This window comes from Apium graveolens, chromosome 2, assembly GCF_009905375.1.
Source record: "Apium graveolens cultivar Ventura chromosome 2, ASM990537v1, whole genome shotgun sequence".
NCBI classification, from domain to species: domain Eukaryota; kingdom Viridiplantae; phylum Streptophyta; class Magnoliopsida; order Apiales; family Apiaceae; genus Apium; species Apium graveolens.
Window position 1 is genome coordinate 27,473,793 of NC_133648.1, and position 21,430 is coordinate 27,495,222.

Sequence of the window (21,430 nt, forward strand, 5' to 3'; positions counted from 1 at the left end):
TCAGCTGCTTTTCTTATCTGAACGTTTTTTTTAAGTCCTGATATTATCTTCTGATAAATATCATCTGAACCTTAAGTACTGATGACTTAAGTTCTGGCTTTAGTATAAGTGCTGATTTCAGTTTAGTACTGATTTGTCCTGTTTAAGTAAGATCTGTAAACTAAACATAAATCACATTAGTCATGACATTATCAGATATATCTAACACTTCCATTTGCTATGATTCTCTTGTTGGGTAGTTTCTTCATTTCCTTAGTCTGACAAACTTTACAAACTTCAACTTAAGCAAGCTTGTTTCTTTCTCCTGATACCTTGGTGTAGAAGCAACAAATACCATTCTTATTTTTTGAATCAAAATCTTCAACAAACAAGCTTCCTTTCCTTGCTCCCTTAAGAGCAACTTCACCAATTTTCTTGCTGATAATAGTGCATTCTCCTTGTAGAATAAGACTTGAGACCATTGTCTACAATATGCTAATACTGAAAAGACTCACTTCAAGATCAGCTACCAGTGCTTCATTAATCAAAGATAACATTTTCAAAACATTCTTGCCATATCCCATTTTGAATAATGAGCTGGTATGACAATGTCTCCATCTGTGGATTCCTCAACTCTTACCATAGGAATGAAGGGTCTATTCTTGAGGAACTGAATGTAAAATGGATTTGCCATCCTGATAAACAACATCATTTTCTTTTTCCAAAGAGTGTAGTTAGCTTTGTCAAAGGTAGGAATTTTGATGCTACTGATTTTCTGTGTATTCATTCTTCCAAGATCTTGAATCTGTTTTCTTTCAGATTTTGCTATGATACCACTTGTTAGGTAATGAATCACACACAGAGGGGGGTGAATGTGTTTTCTGATTTTAGGCTTTTCTTGAAAGATAATGGTTGAACAAAGTAAATTAAATCTTGTACAGAAAAGTGTTCATGCAGAAATTAAACTTGCATAAAATAAAGAACACAGATCTTCAAAACTCACTTAATTTTTATATTAAAAATTAAGATGCTTTGCTACAAAATTTCTAAGCTCTTCCAAGTTAAAGAGCCCAGCTTCTTCTCGAGAGTGTAACAAGAATTTTTATCTCATTTGTTACTTCTAATTAGAGGACCAGTGTTAACTTTATAGCTCAGTTAACTGCTGGTTTACACAGTGGATAATAAACATGCTATTAGCTTTTCTAAACTGTCACTTGTCATTTCTATTTATAAAAAAACAAATCTTCCATTCCAGGCTTAGCATATCTTTAGCATCCCGTGTTTACTTTAATCTTCATCTGTCAATTAATTTTTGCCATTGATCTTGCACACTCTTCAAGCTGCTTTTTGTAGACTTGTCAATCCAGCTGTTGGATTGTTTGTTGATTGTTTATCTTGGATATTAAACTGATATGCAATTCTGTACTTTGAGACTATACATCGAGATCTCCAGTTTGATTCATTTGAACACTTGATATCTCGACAAATATAAAGGCTTATCGAGATGTCTGGTACTCCATAATGAGTTTGACTTGTAGAGGTCTTCAGCTCATCGAGATCTCGAGTCTCCATAACTTCACTTGACTTGTAGATATCTCTGAGTTCTCGAATGGATATACACTTGTCGATAACTCTGAGTTCTCTAGTGAAGGAATGACTTGTCGATATCTTTTTGAGTTCTCGAGTAACTTTCCTGACTTCTCTACTCCTGGTGGATATTGCTTATCCGTCGAGTAGATATTGCTCATCCGTCGAGTAGATGTATAGTTTATCCGTCGAGTATATATTGCTCATCCGTCGAGTAGATGTTATTCATCCATCGAGTGGATATATAGCTTATCTGTCGAGTAGATATTGCATATTCGTCGGTACTCTCTGGAGTTTGAATGACTTCTCGATAAGTCATTCTGAAGTTCTCGAATGACTTCTCTATAACATTAAATATGTGACCTGTAAAGATTTTGACTAAGAACATTTTTCTCCAAACAGAATTATTCAACTCCAAACTTCTTCAAAATTCTTCTGAGGCATGATCTTCTTGATCTTCTTCCAGATAGAATCCTTAGGCTTGAGACTGTTTTAGGAAAAAGACTCTAGTCTGCTCCTTTGCATTTTTATAGACTTTAAGTGTTACAAGTACATAATACAAATTTAGATAACAATACAACTTACTTAGGGTTGACAAGTTGTCTTAGTCTTGTTAAAATACAGACATGTCTTTTACAACATTCCTAACATATCTTTTATTAAAAATATTAAAAAAAAAAATTATTTGTATTGCCTAGTAGATAACCTACAATTTACTTCCACCCACAAAATAATGTAAGTTTCAATTTTTTTCCCTCAAATGTAGTTTTTACTTTAAAAATTTACCAAATTCGTGTATATGATCTGAATTCTCTTAACAAATTCACCGCCGTAAATTATTATCAATAAAAATTATATGTTAATTATTTATATCAAATATATTATGATTTTTATAATACTAATTAATAATATTACCTCATAATTGAAACAGGTAAATGAATTGAAAAGATAAAACAAATAAATAATTTAAAGACTTGATTGCAAGTTTTTTGAGTTGAAGATCCATTTGTCAGTCTGGTCTATGTTCAATAATTTTCAAGTCTTGACGAGCCATATCAGCATTACACATCATTTTTTGTTGGATTTTTAACATTTTTTAACGGCAAAACCATATTAAAGTTTTAAATAATTTAGTAATTTGAGTGCAAGTTTTTTGAGTTAAATGATCCGCTTGTAAGGATGAGCAACAGGTCGGAACCGAATCGAACCGAATTGGAATCGAAAGAACTGAGAACCGAAATTGAAGTATTTTAAGAACCAAACCGGAACAGGAACCGTTTATATAAAAGAACCGAACCGGAACCGAATCGTAAATTTTGGTTCGGTTCGGTTCCGATCCGAAAGAACTGGATTCTTATGATATTTAATATCAAAATTATATATATATATTATCCTCATTTTTTTAAAAATTGACTAATTTTAAATATTTATTAAGGGTAATTTATTGAAATAAAATTATTATTAGGGTTAGACCATTTTGCATTCGACTACTTTCTAAAATTTATTAAAATATATATTCATAAAAATAGTCGAAACATCTTATATATTTAAACTAATGAGTAATATAATATAAAATAATAGTTTTCTTGAAATTTATTATAATACTATAAATGAGAACAAATTAAATAATATTATATTATATATATAATATATAAAATTAAATAAACCCTTCCACACACAACTACACATAATTCCCTCCATTTTTAATTGAATTTTTTCTCTCAATTGGTGAACTCTTCTTAAAATCTAACTTCATTATATTTTTTTATATCCTCCACAATCAGTATGAATACCATATTTGATATATGTCAACAATAAATCACTAACTATGCCTACGAGAATCACTAAAATGTACTGGTTCCTGAAATAATATTGATTTTAACTTAGTAATTCGGGTAAACTTAAATATTGATTTGTCGTCAAAATATTGTAAATATGTTGTGAAAATCGATTAGTGGAAGATGGAGAAAAATACGGTGAAGTTATTTTTTAAAAAAGTTAACCGACTAACGGGAAAAATCAAATTAAAAACAAAGGGAAAAATATATGCATGCATAAATACATAGTGGCGTGCACGTGGAATAGAGAAAAAATGATTAAACATGTGACTGTTATTAGTTTATAGTTTGTATTTTAATATTGGTTTGTATTTAAACATTTGCCCATATATATATGGTTCGGTTTTTACGATTTTAAAATATTAAAAACCAAACCGAATCAAGAACTAAAATTTTAAAAAAAATAAGAAATGAACTGGATTTGAATTAATTAAGACCCAACCGAAACTAAACTTTATATACAATACAAACTTTATATCCAATTCGAATCCCGGTTCTAAATTGCTCCCTCCTGTCCACTTTTAGTACCATGTTCCATTTTACCCTCGAAATAACTACTCATGTCAAAATATGAGCGGGAATATGCTTCTTTTGTTGAAGGAATATACTATTAACCTAAGATATATACAGCATACAAAAAGATAGTACTTCGGAAACAAATACAGTCGGAGCTCCCCGTTTGTGGGGTCATGTTATCGGTGATTAATTGGATGTTTTTAATAAATTATAAAAATATTTAATTTATTAAATTAAGTATATTAATTTAATCGCTTTATAAAATCGAATCGTAAAAATATATTAAAATGATTAATTGATAAATTAGGTAATTTTTAAAATAAAAATTATAACTTATAAATCATACATTTTAATTCAGAATATAAATATTTATGCATTATATTAAAAGTAATTTATCTTTTAAAAAATACTTAAAATAATAAGTTGGTCTAAACCAATTTTTTGAATAAATTATATTGTCATACAAATGTATGTGGTAAAATAATACGGTGAAATGTATAACTCCCAATTTTATTTATATATATATTAATAAGTTCTTAAATATGAAATAATACAGTTATGCGAATAATTATCAACTTAAAATTAATATTATAATCCTTACTATAAATTTAAATCATAAATGAAATTTCTAATATCATTATATTTTAAAATTAAATATAGTCCATAAAAATACAGCCGAACGTAATATTTCGATTTACAGATATCTTTATCAAGATCGAAAAAAAATACGCTAGAGATCGAATAATAAAATTTACTAAAGGATTTCATCGATTATTGTTATTATATTTTTTTTTCATCGAAGAGTATAAAATCTTACTTTGCACGAGCAGCATTCGAAACTAATAACTCTCTCTCCTCTCTCGCTCCCCTCTCTCTCTATACAATTTATTCACCGTGTTGTTAACCGCCGGTGGCCAATGGCCACATCTCGAACTCGCTCCGGCCGATCCACCTCGTTCCGTGACTCGGACATTCGACTCACTGAGTCCGAACGAATCGATGGTACAGGAAGCTGGGATGCCCTCGAATGGACCAAAGTTGAAGTAATTAATTCACTCTTTGCATTAGGTTTTCATCATTTTTCTTCACTAATTCAATTGATTTTCATTTCGATTTTAATTTCGATTTTTGTTGTTTTACAGCCTGTTTCGAGGTCCGTTCCGCACGCTGTTTTGGAATTTTTGCTTGAAGATGAGCAAGTCATTGTCGAGGTGCTTTGCGATTAAGTTTTGATTCTCTCAATTTATATATACGCACATGTTTATTTATATTTTTTAATTTGGAATAGATTTTGTTTAATTGTGTTGAATTAGAAGACTCCGTGCATATTTGTGTATAGCTAGGGTTTATAATATTCGTGTATAATTTAAGTGACATATGTCTGTATCTATGCAATCGACTGATGAATTTGTGCTTTATGAATTTGTACCGTAATAAGCGTTATTGAAAGATTTAATGCTAGGAAAGTAGAAGGTGTAACTTATGTTATCAAATTTGGGAAATGTTTTGTATGAGCTAATTTGTGGCCGCGAATTAGAAAGATTTGTACGTATTTCTGGATATCTAGGGTTTAGAATTTTCCAAGTGTAGTTTGAATGATTGTGTTGGTGCATATAGAATTTGTTTTGTAGCAAAGAGATGTGAATGTATAGGATACAATTGATTGTGTCTGTATCAAAGATTGCAGAATGATTGAGGGCGGAGGTTTTGTTGGAACTAATATGTGGCGAAATTAGGTAAATTGTGTGTATCCTCGAATAGCTAAGACAACATAACATGTTTGTCTGCAACATAAGCAGTAATGTTAATAAATCTAGACATTTAATTGTCCTGAATATACGATACAATTTCCTGGTATTGACAGGATTCTTGTCGGATTTTGACTTTCTCAGGATGGCAGGATTTCAAATTCATTGACATTAAATTACAAACTTAGAATGACGACAATAGAGAGATTTTTTCTTCTTTGTTTGTGTCTTTACTCTCCTCTAAGGTCACTGGACCTTCAGGTTTTTATTTTAAATTAACCTTGAGCCCAGCACTTTGATATTGGTTGGTCCCCTAAAAGTATAAGGCAAGGATACCAGATAATTAGGATGGGGACTTGAGCTTCACCATTAGACCATTACATTTCATCAAGTGAGAGGCATATTAATCGATAAATATAAGACATTGATATTTCCTTTCATTTTAGCACTTGCACAGGTTCTTCTTTTGATAAATTTGGGATTGAATTAATAGTTAGTGCTATTAAGCGCCATCTTTACTTTTAAATTTAATGGAGCATACAAATCATGTGTGGAAAAACTAACAGGCACATGAAGGAACGATTCTTACCTCCTCTACTCTCTTCTGTCCCACTTCCAAATTTGCATTCATTATTTTGTTCCTAGTTTTTCCGATTGTATATTAATATTTTTGAGCTGAGAATTATTAACCCATAAAAAAGTATTCTTGGTAAATAAAAAGCTCATGGATTAGGTATCATAGAGGGATTTATTTCTATAAAACTTAAAATGTTGTTTCTAATCTAGCATAGGTTTACAAGTAACAAAATCACCAACATTACCTCATCATAGAATGTCTTATATTTAACTGTTTTTCCTCTAAAAATTAATCTCATGTTTGCTGTGTTTTAGGTTACATGTTTGATAACGATCGAATAGAATATCACATGCCAAGACTGATATCATAACCTCTAGTAAAATTATAAATCGAGAAATAATATAGAAGATTCAGAGGACTGTTAGTTCTATTCCAAACTTAATCCTTCAGAAAAAACCTATATAACCTTACAGTCTTCACTTAAGTCAACCCAAGAGCATATATTTTATTTGAATCTAGCCGAGAAAGGTCAAAAAACACTCCCCGTAAAATATATTTGTGTACGGTGTCATATACAGTAAGTAAAAATGATGGATAACTGCAAAAAAAGGAAGATGTGGAACAGAAGAGTTAGACTTTGTTCTGATATCTAAGCAGACCTTATGCTTAACAACCTTTTCGGTTTTAGAAACTTAAATCAGTAGAGTAAGGAAATGATATCATTGGCACAACTGGCCTCTGTCGATTAAACTTCCACTGCTATGTTGCCATAGAGCTTATGATCTTGAATTTTTGATACCCCTCCCCCCGTCTCTCTCTCTCTCTCTCTATATATATATATATATATATCTTTCTTTTATTATCACATCTGTTTATTTCTTGTTTTGTTTACATTAAACCTTGAACCAATTATTGTTCTTATATTCTACATCATAATATGCTCGATTGAACTTTTTGTGTTGCTATTTGCTTTTAGGGGTACGGTGTATTTCTTGTAAATGCTAACAAGGCAGGGACACTGTTTGTGACAAACTTTCGCCTTCTCTTCCTGGTAAGCAATGCATATACTCAGTTCAAAGTTCTAATTATATCACTAGACCATATTGGATGTTATATTTAGTTCCCATTCCATCATTTCACTATAATTCAGAGCATATGGGTAATCTCACTTTATCAGCAATTTTTTCTATTGATGGGGAATGTGTAACCTCTTTAGGAGCATATGGTTAAGGGTGCTAGAATTTTTGTTTGTGTGATGCAGTTTATTAATATAACTGTAATGAAAGGGATTTTGGCGTGGACACTATAATTCCAGAATGTGTATATCTAAGTTTAGCCATGTTTTGGTTTATAATCTTGAGCTGTTGGCTTTTTGCGACTCTGAATGGTTTATCTTTTTGTTAATATATTTTAAATTATTTATAACCAATTTATCGGTGAGTTTTATATCCATCTCATTTTTTCTCTGTCAAATCATGGTTCAAGAGTGAAGCATCCAGAAACATTCTTCCACTCGGCACTATAGCTTTGGCAACAATTGAGAAGTTCAATAAAATTGTAAGTTTTACTTGTCTGCTTGTTTAAATTAGTTCAAGATTCATAAATTCAGTGGTTAATGCGATTTTTTTTTGCTAAATAATGTGGTCCTGGGTTATGAAAATCTCAGTGATAAATTGAGAGATTTTTACAAATGTCTTTTGCTTTTGAAATTATGTTGATTTGCTAGTAACAATAGAAGCTAATAAAATACTCAGCTCATCTCTCATATATTTTTTAATTTTGTTATTAAAAAGATGCTTTAAGCAATCCTGCTTTCGTGAACTAGTACTTGATGATATTGTTTTTTTTGTTTTCCATTTTTCAGTTAAAACATCTCATTTGTGCTTTATATTTTGAATTTAAGCTGATTACAGTTAGTTTTTTTGAGTATATAGGCCCTAAAGCTTCCATCAAACCCTCGACAGTTGGAAAAAACTCCACCACAACGTCTCCTTCAAGTTTTCGGTATGCCACTAACTACAGCATGCTATAGTTTGTACTTAACTGAGTATTGAAGTTCTAGTTTCCCCTTTAGCGTAGTTGGTAAATTTAATTGCATGCTCTAGATAAGCATGCTTATTATTCTTTCCAAATAAGAGTAGAGTAATTAATGCACAAGAGCTTAAATGACCCACATACTCAAAAATTTAATATGATATGTTTTACTTTTATATTATCTTATGCTGACCAACAACAAAGTAAAGAAAAAGAGGTAGTTACTTCAATCAGCTTGTCAAGCAAGTGTGCTGTTTAAAGTTGCTTATTGTTATAAGGTTGGCCATCTTACTGGTCCTGTTTGCATATTTGAAAAATAATTATACAGTGGATTTTTTTTTGATGTACTCATCAATACAAAGTTGCATACTGTCTTCTAGCATTTATTTGTTTATCCTATTTCTGACTCAACCTTCCAAAACGTATAAACATATTTGTAATTGAATGAAAAAGGAAGATTCATAGTTGTTTTTATTTGTATTAAGATTAAATTCTCATTTGTATTGAGATTTAATTTTTTAGTGATATACGAATCTCACTCTTTTCGCAGGCAGAAAGTTTTTGTTTAACATTCTTAGAACGATTTTTAATTATTTTTTTAAAAAATTGCATTTGTAATTTTTGGGTCACTAGAGTATGTTTATGTTGTCCAAAGAATACAGATTTTTTCTTTAATTGCGTTTGTATTTTGATGAATTTTCTATATACTTTTCAGGAAAAGATATGAGAATCATCGTCTTTGGTTTCCGTCCTCGAACAAAACAGGTCTGTCAAATTTGTTGCAATTATTGTTGTGTGAACTTTTACAAGTCAGAAAGATGTTCAATATCTCTTTTTCTCTCTCTATGTATGTATATATATGTGTGTGTGTGTAAATGTACACACATAAATTCTCCTATTAAATATTAGTCATCCCTGATATTATTCAAATTATAATGTAATTGAATTAAAACATGTAATTAATTCAAAGTAATCTTAAAGAAAGTTTGAACTTTTTGAAAGGTACATTAATTATTGGGGGATATGAGCAATGGACGGACATATGTTGAGAATGCCATGAAAGATTGGCCTATTTATTTGTAAAAATAAATAATCAAGAATCTTTACCCACTAATATAATGCTTCAGAAAATCTGTTGTTCATGTAAAGATGGTTCCCGCAAGGCTGGATAGAGATGACAATCTAAAATATGAATAAGCTTGTAAAAGGTACAAAGAAAACTTAGCTGCTTACTGAAAATGTGATTGGGCATGGTCAGTTTGGTATAGGTCCAATGCGGTTTCTGAAATAAAGAAGGATCTACAGTGGATGTAGCTGATGCTGTAGCATCCAACACCATGGAGGAGGATAAATGATGGGGCTAGGGTTAAACTTAAAAGTAGGGTTTTGGGTAACTTCCCAAGAACGATTCCCATGCAAGAGGATAAAAACACAGCTTTTCAATACTAAGAGTAATAATCTGAATTTGATTTGATTAAAACGATCGATCAATATGTATAAGAATCCAAGCAATATTTCCTAATTTAAATAAAACTCTAATGATCGATCAATATTTATAAGAATCCTAAACAATATTTCCTAATTTAAATAAAACTCTAATGATCGATCAATATTTATAAGAATCCTAAACAATATTTCCTAATTTAAATAACTCTCTAAAAGGCAAATAATCCTTATTTAATAGATCATTATTAATATAATTAAGTGATTCTCGAATACTCTAACTAATGGGTTTCCAAAGCCTAAAATGTTGTTCCCAAATAGTTTCTTTGGGCTGTCCTGCATCAATAAAGACCTAATTAAGCTTCGATTGCAAACTTTTACTTTAATGAGGACATGCAAGTTTGGTATGGGAAGCAAATGCCACGTAGTATTATAAGATGCTATGTGTACTGCTGTTGAGAGTTTGTTTTGACTAATCCGTTAGCATGGGTGAATGTAGGTCGAAGAGCTAACACAATTAATAATCACGTTGGCCCAGTAACAAACATAATTACGGTTCGCGTTTTAACACTAAAGCATGTATATTAAGTGTTTTGACCAACATATATTTATTAAAATAAGGGAACGAGTGTATTAAAATGCGTTTAGACGTGCTAGTGCAGTTAGCTTTAATGCTTTATTAATGTGCTATTTTGGTCATTTTTCATTTAAATTGTGCTTAAAAGGACCTACTCCCATAAATAAGCACACAATGTTTTGAGACAATAGCTTTTTGAATGATTAAATGAGTTTATCTGATGTCTATCTCTGTCAAACACTACGTACCCACATTTGATCCCGACTTCCCATGCCAGTCTGTTTATTGCTCTTTCTACGATCATCCCAGGATTTTTCCGACACTTTGCTTTTATCAAGTCTCTCATCCCGTGACGAGATTACTGGAGGCATGCATCAAAGCACAAATTCCCAAATTGAGTAATAGTTCATGCTGACATTAAATAGAATAGATAGATTATATATTTAAATAAAACATATTAGATACTACATATTCCTGGCACTTTGATGGGCTAGCTGAATATAGAAGTCACATGTGATGGCATGGACATTTTTGATATTACAACTGTTACCCTTTTTTTGCTCATACCAACTAGCTTTGCTGATTAAAGACATGAACTTGCAGAGGCGCGCTGTCTTCGATGCATTATTGAGGTGTACAAGACCAGCTAGGCTATGGGATCTTTATGCTTTTGGATCTGGTACATCTAGATTCTCTAACACCAACCCCAAGGTGCGGTTACTTAATGAGTACTACCGGCTTCTTGGCATTGGTCCGTACAATTCATCACTTTCTGCGATCGAAGAGAGGTCATTTACGGTGTCTAATGATTCTTGGAGGATAAGTGATGTAAATTACAACTACACTATGTGCTCGACCTATCCATTTGCGTTGCTTGTTCCGAAATCAATTAGGTAAGTAATTTGATTGCGCTGTCTTTCTTAATTGCTAACGATTTCGATTTGTCATTGCAAAATACATAGCATGTCAAAATGCACCCTAAAAACTTTTTTTGGGTACTGAAGTGATGAGGAAGTGCTGCAAGCTTCTACTTTTCGTGCACGTTGTCGATTGCCTGTAATTTCGTGGTGTAATCCAAGTAATTCTGAATCCTATTTTTAGCTGCTTTTAGATATTCAACACTCGTGGAAGTTACTTGATTAGTTTGATTAATTGTAGAAACTGGAGCTGTGCTTGCAAGGTCATCTCAACCATTAGTTGGTCTCATGATGAACATGCGAAGGTAATCTCGTTTTTGGTCATAGGTCATCTCAGTGCTCCTTGGATAAATGGTTCATTTTATATGTATATGTTTATGTATATATATGTAATATGTCCGCTATACACTCTTGACTCTATGGTTTCTTTATAAAACATTCATGATTATATAATCAGTATCCTCTTCATTATTCCCTGGCAGCAATGCTGATGAGAAGTTAGTTGCGGCCATCTGCACGCCGATTAGTGGATCAAAGGGTGCAAGGAGGTAAAGCTTCGACCCTTTTAATTCTTTTGCCAATTATTTTATTCAAATCTTTGGTACTGATTCCATTTTTGTTGTTTTACTTTTCTGCTTTCTCTTTTATTTGTTCCTCGCTTTCTTTTACTCCTTACGAATTATCTTTGTATTTCAATTAGTTCAGTTTTCCCTTTTCACTGAAATGACTAGCTACTACCAGGTGCATAAAAAGCACAGCACTTGTTACATATAACTAGCTGCTTGTTATTTTTCTCTTAAGCTTTTAATCACTGATAACCCATGGTTCTTCTAGGAAGCTGTGTATTACTGATGCAAGACCCAGAAAAAATGCTTTGGCAAATGGGGCAATGGGTGGTGGCTCAGAATCATCTGCCAATTATTTCCAGTCTGAGGTTGGGATTTCAATATGTAAATCATATGGTGCTTTTGGTTAGAGTCTATTCGTTCTTATTTGCCAAGTGCTATTTCATATATATGTATATGTTTATATTTATTCAGATAGTATTTCTCGGGATAGACAACATACACGCTATGAGGGATAGTCTGGCTCGTCTTAGAGACTATCTAGATACTCATGGTACAGCATCATCCGATGGAATATCATCATTTTTGGTAATTTCTGAAACCTTAGCTATTTTAAAGAAAAGAAATTTACTTGTGCATTACTTACCAAAACATGGTGTACATCTCAAGAAAAAACAATCCTAAACATTTTACGTATGCCAAATTTCATGTGTAATTAGTGAGGAGGCTACCTTTAGAAAGATTGACAGAATTGCTGTTAGAAAATTAATCTCTCCATGCACTCTTAGACTATTAAAGAAAAATTAAAATCTCATACAGAGACGGAGCCATATTTTAACCAATTAGGGGGCATTTTTTTATTTTTTAAGACTTTATGGTAAAAAAATTACAAAATTTGTAAATTCTAGAAACTTATAAAGTGTAAAAATCTTTAAATATAGTTTGATTTCTATAGTTACATTCGTAAAATTTTCAACAGTAATATCGATTCTAACACAATAATTATTAAGAATTCACATAAATACGTTCTTTTGAGGCGGAAAAAATTAAGTATTCTATTACGTCATTTTTGAATTACCAAAATTTTAACAAAAGTAAATATATTTTATTCCTAATTTTATGCTACTTCCGGAGTCTGGGATAGCGGCTACACCCGCCAGCCACCCCTAGCTCCGTGCCTGATGCTCTCTAGCTAGTACCTTGTAAGTGTAGCATACTTGTAAGTCTGCTGCGGCCTTTTATTAGAATGTTAAGAAATTGATTGATTTGGTTCACATTGAAAACTGTGGTAGCACAACTATCATGTTCTCTTATTGTTAGTTTGTGCTAGTAAGTGTCAATTAACTCCAGGAACCCTGTGATGTTTAGGCCCTTTGTGTTGTCCTTTTAAGTTACTTAAATTTGAAAGTAGTTAAGTTTTTTTTTTGGGGTCCTTTTGTGAAATTTTACCTCTAACTTGAAACTGATTCACAACGTTCTCGAGTTACTTTATTTAAGTTGAGAATCTGACTTCACAAAAAATAATATTACCCTCCTCACTCCTCACATGTAACATTTGTCTCTTATCCCCTATAATTTTAAAGTTATGTTCTTAATTATTGTCTATATTTTTCTTGCTAATGCAACTGCAGAGACACGGGGGATCAACTTGGGGCGGAGGTAACCTCAGTAGCATGTCTGCTTCTGTATCAACCCTTGGGGACAGTGGCTGGTTAATACATGTTCAGAATGTCTTGGCTGGCTCGGCTTGGATTGCTGCACGTGTTGCTTTGGACTCGGCATCAGTGCTTGTTCATTGCAGGTCTGAACTCTGGATTTGACTAAATTATATTGACCTGGAACTGTGATATATTGGTGGTTAATGAAACAAATTCACTATGACAGGTTGTATATTTTGAATATTGTAGGGATTTCTTTTGAAATTTATTTTTTAGCGTATATAGTCGCTATTTCAAAAATCAATAATAGCTGGGAATTGACAAATAATTCATTTGCGCCATACAAATAATTCATATATTTTGTTAAAGTAATAAATTGAATTCAATTGTAGCCGGAAAAACAAAATAATAATAACAATATCAAATGGTGAGTGTGGTATAAAATATAAATTGAAGTGGTACATTTAACTCTATGGTTGATTGTAGATTGTGGTTAATTTAGCAGTTTGGGAATCTACAAGGGATAAACTCTACCTCTCTGATTTGTGATTTGTGATTTTTTCTTCATTTAAAGTAGAAAGTTGCAGTAAAGTGGTACATTACCACTGGTACTTTCCTTTTCATTTGTAAAACTAAAACTATTTACATGCTGTCAAAGTGGGTTTGATGTTTCATGAAAATTTGCAATAAGTAATGTTCAGAAATCAGAAATAACATAATTGAAGTTTTGAAGCTATATGCTTCACTATCAGATCCTTAACCACATAAGAAGACAACTAAATGGAACGCAATGAACCTTAATTATTAATTACAGTCTGTTGGTACTTTGTAAGCAAATCTTTGATCATGGAGACCAAATTCCAACTTTATTGACGAATATGGGAGTGCCAATTTAATCCCACAGCTCCTAAATAATGTATGTGCACCGACTATAGAATCATAGTGTCTTGTATAATTAGATAAAACCGTACTTATCAAGGCGTAAAGGCCGCCAAGGTGATAGCGAACCGCCTGCTTAGGCATCCATTAGGTAATCGGGCGTCCAGCTATATATAGGCATATATATATATTAGATATTTATTTATTGTTTTTAAAATATCGTAAAGATTAGATACTTGATTAAATCAAATGAATATGTATAAACTTTTATTTGTTTTTATTTTGAGTCTTATGAGTATATTGGTTCATGGCACAAGTTTATGATAATTACTACTCAAATTTGAAAATAAGCAGAGTCGAGCCATATGTTAGAAATATATTTCAGTTACATATACACTTGGACGCCTAATTCGCCTAGTTTACGCCTAGGCGCCACCTGATTCGCGTATCCTTTTAAAATTAAGGGGGTTGGATGCCTATCCATTTTTACCACCTTTTTACATAGGCATTGCCATAAAACTTTACACTATTGGGTACTTTTGGGGGTGGGTGGGGGGGAGAGGGTACAGATGCGGGGTAGTTGAAAAATTAGATCTAACATTACATGACAAAATAAATACAAACTACTGGAGGAAAAGTCCCTAATCAAACAGTAATCGGTAACCTGAAAAGTAGGTTACAGAATAGATTAGTGTTTTTTCTCAAAATTTAAACGATTGAGGACAGTATATTAAGTTGATTATTGTGTATGTCTTCTTACTGGTACTGTTCTTAAGCTAGAGATTTGTTATTCACATGGCAATCTAACTTCTGTCATATGCAGTGACGGATGGGACAGAACTACTCAACTAGTCTCCCTTGCTAGTCTATTGCTTGATCCATATTACAGAACATTCAAGGGATTTCAGGTAGTGATAAAGCACTGGTGTTCTCTTTTACATTTACCTTTCCATTTTACATATATAATCTTTATTTGCTGAAGCTTGAATACGTAATCTTTTGTTTCCGTGAGCTGGTTTTAGGTATTACTTACGACTGCTTGATTAGAGCTGATCTGATTAATTTTCATTAAAAATTCGTGAATATCACACTATAACCGTGCCTCGAAATTTGGACTATATATGACTGCTTAGCTTGTAATATGTATTCACATGTCAACTATGTTATTTTGATACAGGCTCTTGTGGAGAAGGATTGGCTTTCATTTGGTCATCCTTTTTCAGATCGCTTGGGAATGCCGACACTAACAGGAAGCGGTAATATGCCCTTTGAATTGCCTAGGCAATATTCAACTGGAAGTTTCTCATCATCTCCCATGCGTCAAGCACCAGGATCATTACCATCTCAAGCTCCAAATTCTGCGCATACACAAGCTTCGAACCACAGTTCACCAATTTTTCTGCAGGTTTGTGCACATCAGAGAAATAGCTTCTGTGCAGTATGTTGACTTGTGTTTTTATAGAATTTTCCAAGTTTTCCTTGCTTACCAGTCAGCTATGCATGTGTCATTCCTAACTCCAACTGTTTTCATCCTAAACTTGTAGCTTAGATCTTTTATATCAATTATCAACTGCACGGTTAGGATCCAGATACGGTGAAGTGATGTGTTGGTCTTAGTTGCATATTTTGACTATTTTTATCCTGTAAAACTAATGAATTTCATTCTAAGCATAGCAATTTTGTGTAACAGTTCATCGGATTCGTATCTCATACTGCAAATAAGAATTGTAATTATTTATTAGCATTTACATCAATAAACAATATTATAGTATAGTGGTACATGAAATGGTATCATAAGGTAATTACAAACTATTGCAATAATACGTGATTTTAATATGATGCGTTATCAATACCCTGGCAATGAGATCACATACGTTTAGTAGCTTAGCATTATTCATTCAGTGGTATTTTCAGAATATACATTGAAAGCATTTTCTAAATGTGAATTTTAGTCTGTTACTCTTGCCTTGGGATGTTATCTGCGATGGGTACACTAATCTGGAAGGCAAATGATTGTAATAGCACGTCTATGATGCGTTATCAGTACCCTGGCAATGAGATCATATGCATTTAGCAGCATAGCGTTGTTTGTTAAGTGGTTTTTTAGCATATACATTGAAAGCATTGTCTAAATGTGAATTATCGTCTGTTGCTCTAACCTTGGGATCATCTGCAATGACTAAACTTATCTAGTATCCATCCAGTACCTGTCTTTAGCTCTACTTACCAACATTGCATGTCGATTTCTACTTTAACCCTAACAGTAAACACAATAATGTTATATATTCAATGTGCTTATTACATGATTGTATTTTCACTTCGTTGCTGCTTCCACTTGTGGTTTTATTAGTGTTGCATATTTGCTTTTGATGTTTTGTGGTTGTCTAAATTGTACTTGTCTTACACATTGCCAGTGGCTCGATTGTGTGTCACAATTGTTGCGGATGTACCCTTCCGCTTTCGAGTTCTCATCGGTAGGTTTCTTTGTTTGATTTACAGAAGTATATTCAATTTTTAGATTGAAAAAATTCTTGTGCAAGGCATTTAATCAGAGAATCTTGAGCAAAAGGAATAGATTTCTAACTCTTTGTAAATGCAGTCTTTTTTGGTAGAGTTTTTGGACTGTGTGCTCTCTTGTCGCTTTGGCAACTTCTTGTGCAATAGGTATGCATATTCACAGACTTCTCTCGGATACAGAATTTCCTACTTTTCCTTTCTCTTTTTTCTGTTCTTATAATTGATTTGCTGAATGAGTTCAATATGTGTAGTGTAGTATACATTTATTATTTGCACGTCACCCTTGCAGCTGCTTATGAATTTTTAAGAAGATAGTCAATTTAAAGGGGAGCAAGAAACTAAGGAATTAGGTTTCTGTATGAACTATGGATATATTGGAGATGCAGGTTCTCTTTTGATGGGGAGCGCAAACAAAAATTAAGAATGATATTTTATAATGTGTTAATAGCTTTTTTATTTATTAAGAAAGATTCGATTTTAGGCATGGGGGGATTCAGAAAAGTATTATTTATATAATATCTTCTTATTATTAGTAAATATACTAAGATATAATTAGTTTTCTAGCATTCCAAGTCAGGTTAAGTTTTAATTTAATTTAGAATTATTATCCCCGCATATTGAAATAATGTATAGTTCTAAATAATTGTTATATTGTGGATTATTCTCTCTTTTTGGGTTGCAACTTTTCAGTTTCCTCATTTGTACAGTTGGGAAACCCTATCAAATGTGATAGTTCCACTGTTCAATCACCCTAGTTTTATCTTCATCTTTATTTTTTTGCTATATTTGTTCTATCCTGTTATCAGTTTTTGTCAATGTTTAGTTCTGGTTCTTTGTTTCTAGACTGTTTCATGTATCAATGCATCATCGCTATATTTAGATTATTAAATAAAATGATTTGATTTGTGGAGTATTGTTTTCTTAGACAGGCACTGTATATTAATCCTTTTCCCCTCAATTCCTTGTCTTAGTCACTCTATATGTTGATATCAGAGGTTAGATTTGTTAGTTATACATCTAACATTCCTTATGTCATTGGAAATAGGTGTTGCAACTAGAAATTTTTATTCTCCCCTTGATGGAACTTACAGTAAAATTTAGGCTCCACTTTTTAGACTATTTTTCAACAGATCTCAAATTTCCTTTGGTGTCAGTTTCTATATGTTTTGCTTGGTAATTTCAGTGAGAAGGAAAGGCAGCAAGCTGGTATATCTGACTCTTGTGGGTGCTTATGGATGTATTTGACTGATCTGCGAGCATCTGAAGGAAGTTCTCACAAACACTACAACCTCTTATATGATTTATCAAAACATGAAGGTCCAATCTTACCACCAGCAGCAGCTTTGGCACCAACAATTTGGCCCCAATTCCATCTGCGGTGGGCTTGCCCTTCTGAAGCTCAAGTAGGAGAGGTTGAAACTCATTGCAGGGATTTGATTAAAAAATTCTCTGAACTACAGAAGGTAAATTTTGGTAAACATTCTACTTTATGATTAAATGTGAGGGTGATTATAATTTTTGACTGTTGATGTTGCTTCTTTATCTTTATGTTGAAAAGGATATTAAATCGGTGAATACTAGTGTACGTTTGTACCAACTATTAAACTACTGGTGTCTGGTGTGGACTAGGGGTTTTTCTTGCTAGCTTTTTAAGTTGGTGAAAATAACTTAAAAGCCAATTTTTATAATTTTCAAACAATTGAACGAGTAGGGGTGGCAATATGGACCTAAACCCAAAAACCCAACCCAAACCAATACAAAATTTGGATTTTGGTTCAATCCAAAATCACATATTATAAAATGGACTGGGTTGGATGTCAGTCACACATTTGCTTTCAAAATATGGGTAAAATATGGGTATAAAATGTGACAACCATTTTTTCCAACTTAAGCTTTAACCTCAGATCGTCTTCTTAGATCAAAGCTCACAAACGCATATAAAAATCATTCATGGCTGGAGACTTTCACTCTCACATATGTGACTTGGTTTCGGGTCGATCTGAAGGACCCGATCCGATTATTTTTTCAAAGAGAGTCAACCTGCTCCTTTGCATATGTTCAATCAAAAGCCCCAATTTGATTTTTTTGGAAAAATAAAGAAACGCACAATTACAGATGTGTATGTATACACCCACTGTACTCGAGCGCGTGTCTATATATGGATTGTACTTACTGCCTTACTGAGTGTAAATATATATTTTGTTTTATATTTAATAATGCAAGAGTATCAATAAAAAATGACGTGATGATGCCTTTCATTAGAAACCAAACAGTGTGATTTGTGAATATATATGGCTTATTCTTATTTTTCCTTATTTTGAACCTTATTCTTCTAAAAGAAAACTAAAATTATATATATTTATTAAATGTATTAAAACAATGTAAGAAAATGGTTTACCCATATTTTGACCCAAAACCATTATGACCCAAACAAATTTGATCCATATTTTAATTTAATATGGGTCAAATATGAATTTGGGTTAAAACCCAACCCAAAACCAAATTTATTGACCCAAGATTGATCCAAACCCATTTTCTGCCACCCCTATGAACGAGTAATGGGCTCTTTTTGACAGAGGTGACTGTTGGCTTAGCTTATAAGATGAGATGGTCAAGTCATCTAATATGCCTTAATACCTTTCTCTCCTATTTATGATTTATGGAATGCCCTTGTATATTGTATATATCATCTCTGTTGACTTCCCATTCCCCAATCCCCATTCTCTACGTTCCCTCCTGCTAGGAGCATTCTTTTACCAATTCCTGTGAAGGACCATTCTTTTACCAAAATCTTTAAATAGGCTTTTGATATTTTAACTTCCTCCCAATGATATATTGGAGAGGAGGTTTTTTTTCTTATATGTAAAATGTAAAAAAAAAATTATTGAGCGGGTTCTTCCTGATATGTTTAACCGGGCATTTTTCTCCTTACAATCCACTTGCGTCCAAATAATTTTTTTTCTTTAAAATAACTTCAGCTTTTTAGCTAACAAATACTTGAAAAGAATAAACATTTGTTTCCAGTTATACAAAGTGGTCTCTTCTGATAAGCTAGTGTATATCTGTTCCCTGAAATATCGCATCCGTTTAAAGGACTATCCTCAAGATTAATTTTTTTAACCGATGGCCATTGCCCTTTCTTATTATTTCACCTCTCCTTGTGTGTCTGAAGTGGAATTAGTGGTATCTCATTTAAATGACTGTCTACTTGTTGATGGTTACTGTAACTTTTTTCTTTTCTGCGGTGGTTTTTAGATCTAGTTATATACTGCTTGGAACTTCATTATATTTCTAGAATTTACTTGTATGTGGTAAATTGTTTGTACATCTTGATCTTATACGTCAACATCATGGAATGTTTAGTGCTCGAAAATTAACAAAACTAAAATCAGCTTTGAGGTCGGAATATGAGGCATGTCACAAAATATTTTTAATGCAATATTTATGGTAAGGTTTTGTAAACAGTATTGATAGGTAGATTACCCATAAGTTTTTGCTTCAAAATTATTCTAATATATTGTTCTTCTATAAATCTAACAGGCAAAAGAAGTTGCTGAAAGGAAAGTAAATGAAATCGGCAGTCAAGTGGATTCTTTGACTGCTGAGTTGCAAAATGAAAAACATATTAGTAACTCAGCTATGAACAAGGCCAGGAGAGAGATGAAGGAAAATGTTGCCATGAAGAGAGCAATACAATCACTAGGTTGCACAGTTCAGTTCTCAGACAGCGGTGAGTGTATTGTTGACATCGAAAGCAGCCCAGCAGGATTTCGTCAAAGATCAATTCAAACACCTTTGAGGGAATCAGATGGGATGGCCCAGCATGTCGAAAAGTCAGACATGTCAGTTTCTATTACGCTAATGGACGATGATGATCCTACCAGCAGTCCCGTTGGTCGGGTTTGTGAATCTCTATGCCCATTACGCACTCGTGATGGTGGTTGCAGGTGGCCTGATGCTGGATGTGCACAAATGGGAAGTCAGTTTGTTGGACTAAAGGCTAACTTTGACGCATTTGACAGACTTTCTATATATGATAGTTACTTCCAGTCAGAATGACATTTAACCAAAACAGATAACCAAAAATGTAATTTTGTAGGTCTTCAGTTTTTTTTAACTTATACAGGTAGAAGAGATGAACTAGAGACTTGTAGAAATGTAGGAAGTGAGATTAACGTGGATCAAACAATGGAGGGAAGGGTCTTCTGGACAGTATGTATAAAGGAATATAGATCTGCAGTGGGCCCTTCGATTTTTTTTGGGTGACAGAGAGGAAACTAATTTCGACATTCGGATGTAGCAATTTGTTGTAAGGTGCCTATAAGATGGTCTAGATATTCTCTCTGCCGAGTTCTTTCTGCAAATGCATGTGCAGTTGCAGATTGCCATTTAACTGAGACCAGTTGATTGTGTACAGATTCTTTAGTGGTTAATTGTTGTATCCCAGTCAGAGAGCTTGTAAGCCTTGCAACTATCGGATAAAGTTTTTCTATTTTGTTAGGATATACATTTTGGACATGTGGTGCTTGTTTTTGTTTCTTCATAAGTTTTTTTAGAAAAAAGTCACCTGCATCTAATTCTTTCAAGATGATAC

At 32.8% G+C, this 21,430-nt stretch overlaps 1 protein-coding gene across 1 annotated transcript; it reads left to right on the forward strand.

Annotated features, from left to right (window-relative positions):
- The first annotated feature begins 4,745 nt into the window (after nucleotides 1-4,745).
- LOC141707180 (phosphatidylinositol-3-phosphatase myotubularin-1) lies at nucleotides 4,746-21,354 on the forward strand. The gene is made up of 19 exons (XM_074510215.1): nucleotides 4,746-4,963; nucleotides 5,063-5,131; nucleotides 7,222-7,296; nucleotides 7,731-7,802; nucleotides 8,180-8,249; nucleotides 8,995-9,044; nucleotides 10,903-11,192; nucleotides 11,304-11,377; nucleotides 11,458-11,521; nucleotides 11,699-11,764; nucleotides 12,051-12,150; nucleotides 12,257-12,370; nucleotides 13,414-13,583; nucleotides 15,143-15,227; nucleotides 15,497-15,724; nucleotides 16,734-16,793; nucleotides 16,919-16,983; nucleotides 18,020-18,299; nucleotides 20,377-21,354. The coding sequence occupies exons 1-19, from the start codon at nucleotides 4,838-4,840 to the stop codon at nucleotides 20,893-20,895; spliced, it is 2,577 nt and encodes an 858-aa protein (XP_074366316.1). The 5' UTR covers nucleotides 4,746-4,837; the 3' UTR covers nucleotides 20,896-21,354.
- The last annotated feature ends 76 nt before the right edge of the window (nucleotides 21,355-21,430 follow it).